The sequence below is a fragment of the Halictus rubicundus genome, chromosome 8, assembly GCF_050948215.1.
Source record: "Halictus rubicundus isolate RS-2024b chromosome 8, iyHalRubi1_principal, whole genome shotgun sequence".
Lineage (NCBI taxonomy): Eukaryota > Metazoa > Arthropoda > Insecta > Hymenoptera > Halictidae > Halictus > Halictus rubicundus.
The window spans coordinates 19,270,605-19,287,763 of NC_135156.1; the positions used below are offsets into that span (position 1 = coordinate 19,270,605).

The 17,159-nt window shown below is 39.7% G+C and overlaps 2 protein-coding genes and 1 long non-coding RNA gene across 4 annotated transcripts; 1 reads left to right on the forward strand and 2 right to left on the reverse strand.

Annotated features, from left to right (window-relative positions):
* Positions 1–29: 29 nt before the first annotated feature.
* LOC143356728 (uncharacterized) lies at positions 30–1,077 on the reverse strand. The gene is made up of 4 exons (XM_076792639.1): positions 1,015–1,077; positions 646–658; positions 325–519; positions 30–243 (listed from the first exon to the last, which is right to left on the reverse strand). Exons 1-4 carry the CDS (start codon positions 1,075–1,077, stop codon positions 86–88), a joined length of 429 nt encoding a protein of 142 aa, XP_076648754.1. The 3' UTR covers positions 30–85.
* On the reverse strand, positions 858–16,921 carry Hyd (E3 ubiquitin-protein ligase hyd). Of its 2 annotated transcripts, XM_076791524.1 has the most exons (38): positions 16,293–16,921; positions 14,195–14,395; positions 13,800–14,109; positions 13,489–13,697; positions 13,228–13,391; positions 12,908–13,104; positions 12,553–12,821; positions 12,272–12,426; positions 11,904–12,173; positions 11,586–11,699; positions 11,289–11,470; positions 11,097–11,214; positions 10,859–11,013; positions 10,442–10,727; positions 10,250–10,366; positions 9,970–10,137; positions 9,746–9,878; positions 9,413–9,635; positions 9,072–9,310; positions 8,829–8,953; positions 8,494–8,729; positions 8,205–8,368; positions 7,733–8,064; positions 7,220–7,628; positions 6,699–7,047; positions 6,359–6,575; positions 6,236–6,274; positions 5,778–6,010; positions 5,169–5,678; positions 4,346–4,528; positions 3,747–4,118; positions 3,461–3,646; positions 3,122–3,256; positions 2,818–3,027; positions 2,287–2,648; positions 1,989–2,195; positions 1,509–1,887; positions 858–1,373 (listed from the first exon to the last, which is right to left on the reverse strand). In XM_076791524.1, exons 1-38 carry the CDS (start codon positions 16,352–16,354, stop codon positions 1,161–1,163), a joined length of 8,433 nt encoding a protein of 2,810 aa, XP_076647639.1. In that variant the 5' UTR covers positions 16,355–16,921; the 3' UTR covers positions 858–1,160. The 2 variants fall into 2 exon arrangements, with proteins under 2 accessions (XP_076647639.1, XP_076647638.1); XM_076791523.1 differs by having other exon boundaries at positions 859–1,373; positions 6,236–6,575; positions 16,293–16,920.
* LOC143356116 (uncharacterized) lies at positions 1,796–2,106 on the forward strand. The gene is made up of 2 exons (XR_013082616.1): positions 1,796–1,905; positions 1,940–2,106. It is a non-coding gene; the product is annotated as an uncharacterized LOC143356116 (long non-coding RNA).
* Positions 16,922–17,159: the final 238 nt, after the last annotated feature.

A 17,159-nucleotide genomic window follows, 5' to 3' on the forward strand; every position in this document is an offset into this window, starting at 1 on the left:
ACATTTGCATCCTTTAGATTAAATGTGATTTTACGTTGATATTTTACAGTCATCTTCATTCATAAAAGCAATTTTTTACATGAATCTATGTAATTTTCATTATTACTATTATCATCATTACCATCGTCATCGTCATCTTCATCTTCATCTTCATCTTCATCTTCATCTTCATCCTCATCGCCATTATTATTGTTATGATGATTATTATTACTACTACTACTACTACTACTACTACTACGACTACTACTACTACTACTGCACTACTACTACTACTACTACTACTACTACTACTACTACTACTACTACTACTACTACTACTACTACTACTACTACTACTACTACTACTACTACTACTACTACTACTACTACTATTATTATTATTATTATTATTATTATTATTATTATTATTAGTATCGTCGTCGTCATCATCATCATCATCATCATTATTATTATTATTATTATTATTATTATTATTAAAGACCAAGCCTCGTGTTTTGTAAGCTGTACTCGAGTCGTAAACTGATTTTTAAAGTGATGCATATTATAATCGATAACATGCTGATAATCTGAAGAACAGTTACATACATACTATTTCTGGTGTGCATCGAAAAAAATCTACAATTTCCTGTCAACATCTTATGTCACATCTTAAACATGCCTAATAAAAGAAATTTTTAATTGTATAATATTCTCTTAAAATTCCTGATAAAAAAAACGAAAACTCGAATTCCGTACTTTTGGTTATAACAGTTTAAAATATTGCTTCACAGTTTATTATTATTATTTATATTATTGTTGTTGCAATATTGGGGATGTTGTTAATCGATTCATTTGATTACGATTTTTGAGAAAGTTTTATTCGATCACTATAAAGACTAATGATGACACGTTAACATAAAATCTTATCATGATGAAAACCGCTTTTTCAATTGGAGAAATCAGAATTCATAATTACACCTTACAAATTTATAAATGTTATAAATTTTTCTAGGAAGGAAAAAATTAACAACATACATGTTTTTCTTTTATATCATTATCAATAGCGTAACTTTTTTTAGAGCTATTGCGCACAAACATGGTCATATATTATATATATATATACATATATATATATATATATATATATATATATATATATATATATATATATATATATATATTCATACAAATCCAAAGTTCTTTGCCTTAATAGCAATTAGTAGTTTATGTCTTAATACGTGACGAGAGCTGTACAATGGAACGTATAGTCGAGAAATACATGTATTTGCAGTTGGTAAATGTGCATCGTCTGCTGGCCGTAATGTCACACTTGGCATTGGTTGGTAGCCGTCTCCGCTTGCTGGTAACGCTGGAGATCCTGTCCAAAAGTATACCTGCAAAACAGTCGGTAAACACTCGAGTATTTTGAATGGATTGTAACGTCCAGGACTTGTACGTAGAAGAAGAACTTGTATGGTTCTCTGTTTGAAAAAAAGGAAGAAAAGAAGAAAATCACGTGACGTTCTTACCAAATCCTGGCGTTCGGTGTGTGACATTTTCTCCACTGTAGACCATAACCATCGTTTAAACTTGGCCAATCTATCCACAGATTCTCCTGATTCGTCATTGAACGAGGTATAAGATATAAGAACAGACACGTTGATATCGCCAACTCCGTTCAAAAGAAGTCGTAGGTCTTCGGATGTCAAGCCGTCGAATGCTCCTTCCGGAAGAACATCGAATACCCCTTCCCTCATCGCGTGCAATGCTTTCTCTTGTACTTTGATCATGCGAACTTCAGCATATTTTCGAACGTAATCGTAAACGTTGCTCGCTGTTACTTCTATGTCACGACCGTTGGGTATTAATTCGATCGATCCCCCTCCTTCTTCCGGACACAAGTCAATACTGAAACAATCGCAATATGTACGTAAACGAATCGGGAGGTTAGTTAGGGAAGGTCGTAGAGGTCATTTTCTACCAGTGTCGAAAAATGTGTCGAACGGTACCTGAACGTAAGATCAAGAGCAGAGAATAAGCTGTTGCTGTCCTTGGTCTCGGAGTCGATCACGAGCTGCCTCAGACTTTCGTAAATTACAGAATCGAAGAAGGCCAAATCGTGGAAACGTATCGGCCTTCCTAATATATATTTGATCACGTGACGATTTAAGAATATAGGGCACAGCTCGTTTTGTAGAAGACACAATCCTATGAGTCTGAAAGGTAAGAGACGTCGATCAAAATAACTTGGTCGGTCGACAGACTTGGGGCGTAGTTATCAGTTTCGTTAGTTTCATTAGTCATTACCTGCCCACATTTCTGAATGCGTTCAGTCGTTCGTAGCTGGCCCTTCCTTGCCGCGGCGTATAGAAACCTCTCTTCCCCGGCGAATAAAACAGAGGAGCGTTGTCTTCCGTGTCATCCGGAATACTGTTCTCGATTTTTTTCTTATTTGCACCCCACCGAGCGGCCAAACTGTACATATCCAGATCTAATAGTCCCTCGCTCGGCATATATTGATTCGCCGAATCACTGATCAATTCGAACGCTTCTTCGACCTTTTGTCGCAGTGCGTCCTCCGAAGCTAACAATATCGATACGTATGCGGGGGATAGTTCCAGAAGCATACCAGTTATTTTTTGAGCTAACATGGGTCTCAACGCGTAAACCTATAAATGCAAAACGCAAACAACAATCAGAATAAAATTCGTTGAAACGATTCGCCGACAACTTTACAAATGTCTTCCTATCGAAATATGAAAACGTTCTGTATTGGGGCAATGAAACGACGAAACGACGAAACGACGATACAAATGTTGTAACAATGTAATTAATTACTTTCGGATACAGCCTGTCCCCGAGTTGTTGTTGATGCATGGTCAAGTGTTCGTTAATTGGGTGACTAACGGGCAACGGATGGGAATTCGAGGACGAACTACCAGGTCCGGTACTACTGCTTCCTTCGACGGAGCCGGATGGATGAAAAGAACGAGCTTCGAAAGACAATCCCCTGCGTGTACCGCGACATTTCCCAGAAGATCGAGGATTCTGGAATCAAAAGTCGAGATCCCATTCATTTTCTCGGTTTTCGTTACTTTCTCTTCTTACCGCTACTTACCGCTACTTCCGTTAATTCTCTTACCTGTCGTCTCAGGTCACGATCACGGTCACGATCGCGATCTCTACTTTTAATTTTTTGTAGAACGTTGTATGGTGTATATTTTGATCCTACTTGTGCTGCTTCAAGATTAGGCAGTTTTTCGTTCGCGAGCAATGCCTACAAAGAGAACGTACATGTACATGTAAATTTATTGTTAAGAGAAAAACAGTAAAACTAGAGTTGTGTCGTCGCCTACAACACAACAAGCTAATTGCTGAACAAGATTTAATAAACAAGATTTATTGACTCTTCAGCTACTGAAAAGAAAGAAAGAAAGAAAGAAAGAAAGAAAGAACCCGGTTCTCCATTAACGTTACAAACCTCCGCGATCGTTGTATAAAAACCTCTTGTAACTCCTGAACCTTCTCCAGGCTCGTCCATGAACGTTACTTTAACGCGGTGGACAGCTAACGGAGGAGTATTAGACGCACGCCTATAATATAAATTATACTGTGTATTTAATTCCTTCATTGTCTGTACCAGCAGCTGGGTTCTATCTCGCTCCACCTTAAACAGAAGAGAAAGAACCATGTTTAGAATAGAATGTGACACCGGAATTCAAATTAGCAACCAGATACGATGAATAGAATGGAAATAATGAAATTACTTTATACAGCGTAATGTCCCTTTGTTGCGAGTTACGAAGCTTCTCCATGTCTCTGCGAAATTTCGCTTCTTTTACTTGAAATCCTCCCAATTCGGAAACTACCGAACCAACTTCCAATCCCACGTCTTCCATGAAAACGCGGCCGAACAGATCGAGCAATAATCTCCAGCGTCCCAATAAAATGTTATGGGATATATTCGATCCGATGGAAGAAACGGCTCTTGCGTTCTCCACCGGACTGGTCTCGACCGTTTCGTGAGCCGATATTTCTTGGCTCGAACCGGCCGGGTCAACATCTTCCGTCACGCTCTGCGTTTCAACGGTGGACACGACCAACACTTCCGGCGCACCCGGTTTATTTGTACTCGTTTCCTTCAACATCAAACGCAACTTGTTATTCCACTATAATTCAATAGACTACCAGAGATTTTGTTGCGAAATGCAAACGATTATATTATACAAGACATAGACAACCACACGACCAAACATTCTTTTCTTCTTCTCCTTCCCTCCCACCCTACCCCTTTCTCTCTTGTACTTATTCCTTTATTCCCCGTCTTGTTCAATTTTAACAGAAGACAGTTGAATTCCATATTTACCGAAACAGTTCCAGCTCTAACAATAACGCTTCTATTTGTTTTACACTGATCCTTATTATTTTTTGCACTTCCTGCTGCTTCCTCGTTTTGATTGTTAGTAGAAACTATAATCGGAGCTCGATCGATTTGTTCCGCGACAAGCGAATGACTATCGTTTGTGTGATTAAACGATTTTGCCTTTTCCTATAATGTGCAAAGTAGATTTTTCAATTTTCCTGTTATTCGTGTCAGAATAATGTATACGTGAAACGTATTACGTACGGTAATACGAGACATTAGATTACATTAGATTACATTACATTACATTACATTACATTACATTACATTACATGAATAAAAAAACCAAAGCTAGTTCCATCTTTGCGATCGAATCGGATTCCGATTCGATCGCAACAATGGAATTGACACATGTGAGTCGGATGAGCATTATTCTTGTAAAATCATAGAAACGTACAATTGAATGAGCCAGTTTTTCTATAAATAACGATTACACCGACACACGTTACACATACAATTAGTCGATGAAACCTCGTGGAATGGTCCTTGTATATTTTGATATGTCGACAAGCTCGGTAAAACGCGTTTCCCAAGGTGAATATCGACAAAGAAAGTTTCCGTGAACACGAATTTATTGTATATCTCGGTTTACTAGCACACCAATGCTTACCGCATATTGGGGACATTGAAGACATACACTGTTCAGTGGATGGAAAATGAGGTGGTTTATGCTCAAACGTTCCTATTCTATACTGTATTCTGTGTTGTGTATCCTATATCCTATATCCTATCTTATACTGTTCTGAAATATATTAGATTAGATTACCGTATATTTTGCGGTGGATGCTGGATCTCCAACCGAAACGGAACTACGTCTCGTGTCCGTCGATGCGAACGAGGCAGGTCCTTGAATGATTTGACTGAGCGTGGGTGTAACCGTATTCTGATTATCGGTACCACGCGCAGATAAACCGAGCCTCGTAGGTAGGCCTGCTAAGAGATATTGATTAGGATTTGTACTGGTCGCCGGCTGTCTCGGAATACCGAATAAATCTTCGCGTCTCGAATGGGGTTGCAATAAATGCGGTTGATCGGCCAATGGCAATGCCTCGCTCATAACTGTGTCGAACGGGTCGAGAGGCGGACAACCCAGACACAACGTAGAGTCCGATCTTTGTAAGAAAGGGTGTTTCCGGCCTTTCGGCACGCTGTCCCTGTTATTTCCTGATCCGCAAATAGGAACCTGAAGTAAGTCGGGATAATCGACCGAGTCCGTTTCCATGGCCGTGGGCACAGGCGAATTATATTCTTCGCCCTCGTCGTTGTCATTTTCGTCCTGCAAGGTACGAAACGATCATACGATTCTTTAGTATTCTTTAGGATTCTTCCTCCATCGATTCTATAAGATACATTTCAGTTTGTTCGATTCACAAACCTGATCGTTCCAACTCGAATAATTTGAAGAGCCTTTGTGGGATTCTCCGCGAGCCGACATCGGCTCCGAAAGAGAACGCATATAATACACTAACGCGTCGAATACATAGGCTACGTGTCTCAAAGAAGAAACGTCCAACACCGGCAGGCTGTCTCTGTGTTCGCCATTGTGAGCACGCATCAAGGACAGGCAATAGGACAAAAATTCACGTCTCGCCAGATGTATTTCGCTACCTGAAATAATCCAGAACTTATATTAATTATCCTGACGTGGCAAGTAAAGGAGATGACATTCTTAAACCGTACACAGCATCACACGGGCGAAAATTGCTTCTATCTTCACCCGGATCAGCGTGTACCCACCATAGGTGTTGCTAACCACCTATATAGGCTGCTTACTGTTTCTCGAATTTTACGAATTTTACGAATTGTACGACAAGAAAAAAAGTTGGTGCCTACCTTCGCGTTCTCTACTGTTTCTCGAAGGTTCACCAACGCCTGCAAAACCAACGGTGAGTCTTGTAGAAGCTTGTGGAGTGGAGATATTGGTGCTGGTAGCGATACCACTGCGTTGATTCCGACCTGTATTAGACTGTAAAGTCAAAGACAAAGCCGCGGTGTTCAGTAACCCGGTAAAATTCCCTCCGGAAAGCGACGGGGCATTGTTCAACGGGTGTTCCGGATGCGTAGGGTCCGCGCTACATGTCAAGGATACGCCGAATCTCAACTGTGCTTCCGTAGCATCCATCACAGTTAACAGCCAGTCCCATGTCGGTTTCAAATGCGTTTCGAGATACGTCTGTCGATCAAAATACTGGTTGAATTTCTGATTTAATCGTAAGTTGCTTCGAATAAACGTTACTCGATTCGAATGGAACCAGACGAGACGAGACGAGACGAGACGAGACGAAACGTATCAGACCTGCAAGTTCAACGCGTCCTGGTAGGTGACCTCCATCAGCCGTGGCAAAACTGGTGCCAGCGTTTTATAATCTTGCATCATAACCAAAAGATCGGCTATCTGTCGGATGACAAGGCCGAACGCACGTGCCAAACAACTGGTAGTTGTGCCCATAATAATGGGTTCTTGCGTAGCTGCAACCGTTGACGTTGCAGCGGTACGCCTTAAAGACGTCGAGTCAAAAAAAACCAGATTACTGCCACTTGCTACCCGTAATCCTGTTGTTCGCGTACTCGTTTCGCGATTACGTATCGCCCATTGCATAGAAACGGGTGCGAGATTATTACGGTGTAAATGACCAGAGGAACCACTAGAATAAGGTATCAACGATAGAAAACATTTCGTTTTTAGATTCTTAAACTAATGCCTAAAATGCGATGTGTCTTTTGTTCTATTCGAACAAGACTGCGTTATCGAGGTACGTTCGGTAACAATTCTGCAGATTTTTCTGTAAGCAACCAAACGATCCACGAGTTGATTACCTTCGTCTCTCCAATTGTTCATCGCCGATCTGAAAGTCTTCGTTATCTTGCTCGTCGGTCTCCCCCGCTTCGCTCTCGTCGTCCTCCTGCTGACTCGATTCGCCGGACTCGTCCTCCGGGAATAATAAAATCGATCCCATTCCACCGTCAGAACCAGCCGTCGCTCCGGTTTGCACGCTGCGTTGAGCGGACGCTGCATCCTGATTGCTATGGTTGTCATCGGAGTCCGACTCGGTCTCCGCTTCTGCCAGAAGATCGAGTTCCGTATCCGATTCACCCTCTCCAACTTGTTCTTCGCCCACGCCACCGGTATTGCTGTCCATGTCGCCCATTGGTTGTCCACCGACGGTTCCGGGGACTCCGGATTCCTCGTGTTCGCTTATGTCCCCGTCTACATCCATAGGACCCTCTATTTGTGCATCAGTCGGAAACAGAAATTTTACCTTATTTCGTGTTACTTCGCGTTTACCGATTCATCGCTAAGACCAATTGCAATAAACGCGAATGACGTACCATCACCACCTTCGGTCTCGTCCATGGCGGAAACGTCTCTGGCGATAGTTATGTTATTGTTCCCTTGTTGCGTTTGTAACGTGGGATCCAGTGCCTGGGAACTGACTCCGCTTTGAGGTATCAATGGCTCTATCGAAAACAGCTCTTCGGAACCGTTGATCACTTCTATCGCAGAATTGGTCAGCGTGAACGGTGCAGTTGGCCTCGCTACACCTAATCTCACTGGCGCTATCAGTGAGTCGGCCGTCTCGCATAATTCTTCGACCGCTAGCTTGATCAATGCCTTGAACACTTTGCGACATTTCATCAGCGGCTGCGATGTTTGAGTGGCGCTGAGAAACACAACATCGAAAAGAAAATTTACTTAATTTTTATTCTACTACTATTACAGCTACTGCTACAAGTACTACTACTACTACTAATACTACCACCACTATTAGAAAGATTATCTAGGCGTGGCTTTCCCACGTACCTCCTTCTCTTTGTTGCCGGCGCCATCTCAATTGTAAAAATTACAAATATTCGAGCTACCGAACGAACGAACCGACGCGCAACGTTGGTCGCTTCATCCTGGCGTCCTGGTACAGAATCGTTTTGCATTTCTCGAATCAAAGTCGTTAGAAGAGTATCGAGCATCTGAAACGATAATAGATAATAAATATTTTATTCTGCATGCGTATACGAGAAATTTTGTAACGTCGCGTTGCATCGTGTTTTAATATGTCGTGTCAAGTGACAGTAGAAAAAATCATCTTTCTCGCCTCTGTACTGCATTTAACCAAAAGCGAATGCGTAAACTTGTCGAGCAACGCGGTGCCACTCTGACGACACAATTGTCCTTGGTCTCCAAACAATTGATCATTCCCGTTCGTAGAGACACCCGACATTATCATACACTGAACCGCTGGCCAGTCGTTGAGCAACCTTTCTAAAGCTCTCCGACTGAAACGGGGTGGTTCCAGATCGTGCTCTGGCATATCCGAGTCCGCATCCACACCTGGATAAATCAATAGATGGTCTGATTGGTTCATTCGAAATCTAATTAGAACGACGATTACGACGATTACGACGATCATTCGAAAATTCGAAAAATTACCGTCCGAAGAAGTCCCTTTGCGGCTGACGGATGTCGACCGTTGCCGAGGTGCTGATCGGCATTGCCTTTGTTCCATCATTTGTCTACCTACAGTCTGCACTAAGAATAGCAAAATGCATTCTCCCCTGCAACATCGAATTATAAACACGTATTAATAGAGTCGGTATCGGTTTCCGATTAGAATAGAAATTAGAAATTAGAAATTAGAAACAGAATAGAAAAGAAAGATTAACGATCTTTTACCGTGAGTTTATCTTTGTAGCGAGATCGGTATTAACTACAAGGCGACACAGTAGTTGGTAACGAGCACTTTGGTGTCCCGCGATCAGAGCACGACATTTACATTTCTCCCAGCAATCGCAATAGGCCGTCGGAGATGTTATTTTCATTTTGCAATCATGTCCTCGATGGCAAACGCGAGCACATTCCGTGCAACAACACAACGAGCCGGTTAAACCGCAAGTTCTACACTCGTAGATATTCTAAAGAAAAATTAAAGAAACTTTCGTTAAGAGCGTGTTTATACTGGCATCGGCGCGTGCGCGCCCACTATAACTACATAAACGTAATGGGCAATTCAAAACCTGGTCAATATGCTGTGTTCCAGTCCAAGTGAAGCTACAGGTGTCGTTGCAACATGTAACAAACAAAGGTGACAAGTCCGGATTCGCGTCAGGGTGTAATATCATGGCTAGACACTCTTTTTGATCTTTGCCAACTCTTTGAATAATGTCGAATAAGATGAGAGCCGCATGATATGCACGAACCGACACAGCCAACATTAACGGTGTCTGACCTTGAGCATCCCTGTTAACGTAAACATTCTTCCATTAGAATAGTTTCTTACCAGCATACGGATTTACAAATACTTTGTATTTTCGAGAAAATTTATCTTTTCCCAATGATTAAATAGTTACTTTGCCATGAGTAATTCTTTCAAATGTGGTGTCAATACGATGCTCTCACACATGTACTTTAATATCAGCAACGCGTTGTTCCTTCTCTCAACGGAGTCTATGATGTAAGTATTATTGGACGTAGTTCCGACACCTACAAAGAAATATAGATTTCTACAATTGAGAGTCCGACACGAAAGAATTGAATTAAAGACGAATTAAAAAGACATTCAAAACATTTTTACCTGATTTGTTCATCATAGATATACTGGCAGCACCAATGCTAAGTAAACTATCTTCTTCTCCCGACGTGTTATCAAATGCTTCCGGTGGCCAACTTAGGGTTGGTATTGGTTCCTCGATCGTTGCAGACGCTCCATCAACTGTATTTGTAACCAGTTCGCGTTCGATGCCTTTCAAATCAGAAAAGATCTCTTTCAAATTTTAAACTAATGCTATCGTAATACAATAATATAATACACATATATTCGACATTATATATATGCGAGGTAATGGTTGCGATACCTTGATCATTTTCTTTATTAGAGGTTGGTGAACACATACTGATACAGGCGTGTAGAATATTACGATTGCCATCGCAACGTTCGGTTAATATCGCCTGAATTTGTGCAGCATTGTTTTCTGCGAAAAGGAAGATAAATACTAAATACTAAGTACAATAAATACTAAACGGGAAAAATGTGTCGCGATACTCACTGTGATCTTGTTCTAGATTACAGAACACCTGTTTCACGCTGTCGTAATCACACCTCAGTATACGCGGCATAAGCAAAAGGTTATCAAATGCTAGTGCAACAACGGCAACTTTGGTTTTCATGTTAGTCGAATTCGAACAATTTGGTATAGGAATGGTCGAAGCACCGATACAAATTACTGGTACTAAATCTAAGCAGTGTGGATCGCGAATAGCACCAGCACAATCTTTTACCAACGGATAGATCGTATTATTTCCATCTCTAAGAATCATAGAACATTCGATATTCTGTAATGTAAAAATCAATTATATTATATTATATAATAGTTTCCCTTACCCTTTCACATTGTAATATCTTTTACAAATAATATAACGCATCAACGCAAATTTAACGAAAATTTAACATTATAAGCATGTACCTCTCCCGCGTTTGTAAGACTGATATTTTGAGGTTGTAAGCCCAAAAAACATGATATATCGGATGGAATATACCGATCTTGTACGTGTCTTCCAGTACTCAAATTATATACCACGTAACTCAGCTTGTTTCCTTTTTTCACTATTGCGTGGATACCTAGAACCAGTCAATTTTTATTATTGTTGTCGTCGTCGTGGTCGTCGTTGTTGCTGTTATTAGAAAACATTGTGAAATGTTACCTTGTCCGTTTGTAGCGATGGTTAATATATTATCAGTGGATCCTTCAACTATATTAACTCTTCTAGGAGTTCGTTGGAAACAATCTGGAGCTCTTGGATTCATGGATGATTTAATCACCTAAGTACACGCAAGTGTTAGTGCAAATGTTGCGGGTTTTCAGTATAGTACAGTATACTGTAGATTCGACTTACTTGCAGCTCATCTTTTCTCAGCAATCGGCAATCGGCTAATAATTTAATCGATTCTTCTGCTGTCAGGTCTTTAAAGTCCGACGTACCAAAGTCCTTTTCCTTAATGTCTTTCTCTTTTTCCTTGGAATCTTTCGAAAAGAATTTTACTGCGACATAGTAGCCGTCCACTTTTATAACTTTGCCTGCCATGATATAACACATAATATACATAAATATAATATAATATAGTATAAATAAGAAAATGAAAATGTAAAGAACATTATTCGTTCGCTGCATATAATATGAATGGGAACATACCAATAGGAACAGTCTTAACATCCTCTACAAAAACAACATCCTTCAATTTCCATTCTCCTTCATCTTTCCGTTCAGACTCTCCTTCGCTTCGAGGTGCAACTCGTTTCTGCCTCTCTACAGAACCAAAAATTTCTATCAATATTAGAAACATTTATAACTTAAACAACTCGACTCAAATCTTATCATAATGTTCTACCATAAAGTGTAGAAATGAAATCAAATAAAACGGATACTTTATCAAAGCCTCGAATAAACTACTAGAACGGTAAAAGCGAACTGTAAGCAAATCAATATAAATAAATGATGACAAGTTCTTACTGTGACTTGTTGTAATGCTACCAGTATCACTACATGTGCTCGAAGCTGGTGAAGGTGGTGGAGGCATATCAAGACGGTCTGCGGTCTCTTTATGATTTGTCTTAGTAATAGTACCAGTTCCGCTGTTTCCACTTGTTTCTCGTTTGTCTACGGTAGCATTAGGCAAATGAGTTCCAGCCGGTAGCACTTTGAACCTGCAGGTCGAGTCTAAACTCCAAGCAGCTGCTAATAACTGTCCTACTTTTGGAATCCCATTGGCAATTGTAAATCCTGGACAACACATCGAATAATCAAGTCAGTATCTGCTGAATTTCCCGATATTTAGCTACTAATAATATTATTAGATTACATGTACATATAATACTTACCTATCGCTCCAGGTTGATATATAGGACTATTTTTCATACAAACATGCGTGCCATAGCTGATATCGTTCGAAGATGCCGTCGACGACCTGTGTTTGCGCGACTTAGCCTTGTATTTTTCCCATAATTTTTTGCGCTGTGCGAATGGTAAAACTCCCCTGCACAAATGAATTTATAATATAACGATTCATATACGTATGTATGTACATATAATATTTTTCCTCTGAAACGTTTCTATATTATGTATATGTATGAAATCAATGTCAAATGAAATTTCAACTAACCACCAGTATAATGTACCGCTTTCCAGTCTAGCAACCGTGTATAGAGCACAAGTGTGGAGAGACACTATCTTGTCCAATGTGAATTCGGTAAATCTTTGAGCCGGATGTTCAAGTCGGGAAGCTACATGACTGACGAGCTCGTCGAGCCAGGTAGCTACTTTGCCACTTTCGGTGCTAACCGAACAACGAATTGCTGTAGCCGATATATTTACTATTTTCTCCGATGTTATAGCTAGCCACGGAGCTTTCGGATGGTGTATGTTTGGATTCTGAAACAAATGGTTTCCAAACTATATTGATCCCTTGCTGTACAACAAGAACACTCGAATACAAACTTGCGTAAGTAACAAAGTACCTCTGGATGCTTGTAAGCTTCGGATTCAGACCACTTCCACTGATATAAATGACCCCCGGCAGAAACAGCAACTAATTCACTGTAAAGCGAAGCAATTTGTACAAAACGAGGGGCAGGATTTGAACTGCGTTCATGCCACCATTCCAATTCTTCTGATATCCATAGGGGACTTTGAGCTAGTTCCTTCTTTTTATTATCTATGTTTGAATAAAAAATACATAATAAATAAATAGATAAACAATTATATAAATACACATGTATAGTACGTATAGTATGTATAAACGTAAAATAACATCGATTTAGTAAAATCTCATCTCTACCAGAATCTTTCTCCCATGATTCTTTCAGTGCTGTTTCCAACCAACGGCGTGGTCCGCAATATTGGCGATCTCTCCATTTGCTGAAACTATCGCGTTCTCTGTCCCGTTCTGACGCACGATCACCTTCCCTATCATTGCCTATTCTGCGTGAAGAACTTCCACGGCTGGAAAAAATCAACGTATTTTCGTATTTAATTGGAATACCTTTTTGTCGATCGAGCCGGTTAACAGTAAACGAAAAAGATTCAATTAAATAATTACCTTCTCATTCCTGTATATCCAAATACGTCTTCGGAAAACATAGAGTCCGCATCGATTATAACAGAATGGTCACTGCTAAACCCACCATCCAACAAAGATATGAGATCCTCGGGGACATAGGTATCTGCTGCATCTTCTGCGTCATCACCCTCTTCATCGTCCCGTGATAGTAGATTATTTACTGCTAAGTTTACATCTAAATTTGTACGCTATGCAACAAGTATATAAAAATTAGATGAATATCTTGATATTAGGCTCGCAATAGTTTATATACGTATATGTTTGTATACGTATACGCCACTAAAACAAACCTGCAATTCTCTAATAATAAGGTTGCGACTTTTTCCTTGTAGTACCACCTGAGCCTGCGATATAAGGTCTTCTGGCACAAATGGCGCAGGTACTGGTGCAATGGGACGCGAACTGCTGCTGCTTCCTGCTCCCATGATTACACCGGGTGGTCCTATCCTACCACCGCTACTGCTTCCACCGCTGCTACCGCCTCGTGAACTACCTCGCATAATTCTAGCACGCGTTCTAGACATGCCTCTACCTCCGGTTCCACTGCTCCCACCTCCATTCGGAGCTGAATTTGAATTCCCGACATGACTCTTGTTCGTGCTACGAGCAGAGTAAATACACTTTAGAAACATCTTCTGCTCGATGTAACGTCTATCTGTATACGCCATTGTTTGTTCTATCTTACTTTCTGTTTGGTTCGTTTTTACTTAGATCCAATCTGTCCGACAATACTGTAAATGCAACCCTGCAAACTTTAGAGTCTTCTGTAAGAAGCGCGATATGCGTTGGTCCAACAACAATATGTTTCACTGCAATCTTTAGACCGCTAAATGCTGGTAACGTAGCAAATCCGTATCTGTTGATCCTCTCTCCCACCTCTTTTAACCTACGAAACCATTTGATTCTCTTAGAAATTCGTATAAAATCTAAATTAGTTCCTACAGTGAATTCCTGTTACAAGTCGGTGCGAGCCTCGCGTTTAAAAGTCATTGAAACTACCCACACCACCACAGCGGGTATACCCTGTGAGGGGCCGAAGCTCGACCACTATTAATCCAATAACAAAACTTCTTCATTTTCAATTATTTTTTTATGGGGAAAAAAAACTAAAATAAAAAATTAAATCAACACTTGAATTTTTTTATTATTAATTATTTTTTTACGAGACTTTCACCAATATATTTTTGGAAATTTTCTGATTAAAATGATACCAAATACGATATTATTCATATTTACACTAAGTTTCCGTTAATATAATTGTGATGGAAAGTAACTCATCGCTCATTACACAAGTAAATATCATCGGAATTATATCATATTTCGTTTCATTTTAATCAGAAAAATGCATCGAATATGTTGGTGAAAGTCTCATAAAAAAATAATAAAAAATAAAGAAGTTCTGTAATTGGATTAATGGTGGTTTCCTGGTCTCACACCAATATACCCGACCGTGTTATGTTACACTCTTCGGCGGCAATGACTCTTGAGCTTTGATGTCCGTTTCTACGTGCAACATTGCACCAGAGAAACACATTTTCTCAACCTTTTTGTCACTATCCTTGAGTACGTCATAGGTTTAAGACATAGAGACGGATAGTGACATTTGTGTTTCCAGCGTGCACTGTGTACTTCAAATTTAACGTTTGGCGAGAACCTCAGATTTTGTCTAAATATCTCTCTCCAGAACCGCGCAACTGACTTATAACAGGAATTCACTGTAAATACAGAATAAACATGTACGTAAAAACAATAAGAGAGTTGTACTCGTATATGTTCAATTAATCCAATACCTGAATAAGATCGTATAATACATCGAATTACTTTATAAATTTTAGATTATGTAACAAAAAACATTCTAGGTAAGTTCGAGCTTAACTAATACTTGGAAACTATGATAATTAACTATAACTATCATAACGATTTCAGCGGTGATAGAAAACACAAAATTCATATTCAACTATTTTGTAATACCTATTGATAAAAATATTACTTTGGGGGAAATGAAAAATGAATAAGTATTGAGGATTATTTGTACATATATTTAGAAATGTATATATATAATATATATATATATATATATATATATATATATATATATATATATATATATAATGTAAAAAAAAATATATATAATGTGAAATAGAACTGTATCAAAAGACTTTCATAGATTTCCATGAACTGTAATGTACGAAATAATTGCTGCGAATAATAGCACGAAAATGTTCGAAAACGAATCGAAGGAGAATGAAAATTCGTTCTCGTAAACTACCAACACGACGAAACGCTAATGGAACAAGAGAAAAATAGATTTCTTTCTGGCAATGAAAACCCATCTACAGAAATGTTCATCGATGTACATAAGTAGATAAGTATCAACCGATGAGTGACAATGAATTACCGAACGTGCAGGTTCGATATCGAATAATGTGCAGGATGCGTCCACAGAAACGCAGGTTACGCTGTATTCGAAAGAACCTTAACGATGTGACAACAAATGTTGTTCCTACATACATCGTACGTTCGATGAATGGAGTATGGAAAATGATTAAACAGCGTTCGTTCAGATTCGGAAGGAAGATCGAGCGAGGCATCGAGTTCGAGCTCGCGTCGAATACTTGACTTAAAGCGAAAATGAGAAACGTACGGCGAAAAAAGCGAACCCGACCAACATTTAAGGAAGAAGCAATAGGAACGATAATATATATCGAGAGATGCGGTAAAAAGAAGGTCCATATCAAAACGATAGATTAATGAAAAACCAATAACGAACGTGTTCTCTTTACCTATCGTGTAGCTGGTCGTCGGTTCCGGGTAACGGATGCACGGCGAAATGTATCGACGTCATTTTGCCGGCAGTTGAACGTTTTCGAAAGAGCAGGATGTCGTTTTAATAATTCTGTACACACAATTTCACCACACCGTCGAAACGATATTCAGCCATGTTTTCTGAAGAAACAATCAGTTACGTGTTCTCGAAACCGAACGGACCGGACTGTCGTTCGAGTATTCGTAAATACACAAAAAGTTCTCGATTAAAAGAGCTTCGTGATACGTATCGTACACCACCAATCATTCAAAATTCTTCGCGTGAATCGAATATCGTGCTTGGAACACGTTACTAAAGTTTGTCGAGCAACGGCAACAGCTATACGGTTCTAATCCAGATGTTTCTCGCTGTTACGTCGCGGAGAGGCGTTACGGGTCGCGAGTCGCGAGTCGCGAACACGTATCATGGCGGCTCGTGGTGTGGTCGTGGTTCATGGAAACTGCTCAGCAGCTCAGTGCTGAGTAAATACCGAGTATTCGACAAAAACTCATGTTACTCATAGATACTCATCCTTATGTTGTACCACGTTCCATGTACATATAACCAACATTTTACGATAAAAACCATCACCGATACTCTTTTACAATTCCAAATAATTTCAAATCAAAATAAATCTTTTCTTAGAATCGATTAAACAGAATAAATCGTTTCCAACAGTTTAGTTATGCAGGGAAAAAATGACTGAACTCTACCATAAGTTACCATTACAATTCAATTTTGTTAGAAACTTCTAGGCTTTTGTTCCCGTGCTGACCGACATTGACGTCGACAACTACATAAATACCGATTACTACATAGACTTTGTTCTAGAACTTGACTAGTA

Coding starts and splice junctions, on each gene's coding strand:
- LOC143356728 (XM_076792639.1), bottom strand. CDS start 1,077: ATGTTTGTGCGCAATAGCTCTAAAAAAAGTTACGCTATTGATAATGAT. Junction 244..324: donor TAGTAGTAGTAGTAGTAGTA/GTAGTAGTAGTA, acceptor TAGTAGTAGTAG/TAGTCGTAGTAGTAGTAGTA.
- Hyd (XM_076791523.1), bottom strand. CDS start 16,354: ATGACGTCGATACATTTCGCCGTGCATCCGTTACCCGGAACCGACGAC. Junction 5,679..5,777: donor ATTCGAGTTGGAACGATCAG/GTTTGTGAATCG, acceptor CGTACCTTGCAG/GACGAAAATGACAACGACGA. Junction 2,649..2,817: donor GGGACAGGCTGTATCCGAAA/GTAATTAATTAC, acceptor TTGCATTTATAG/GTTTACGCGTTGAGACCCAT.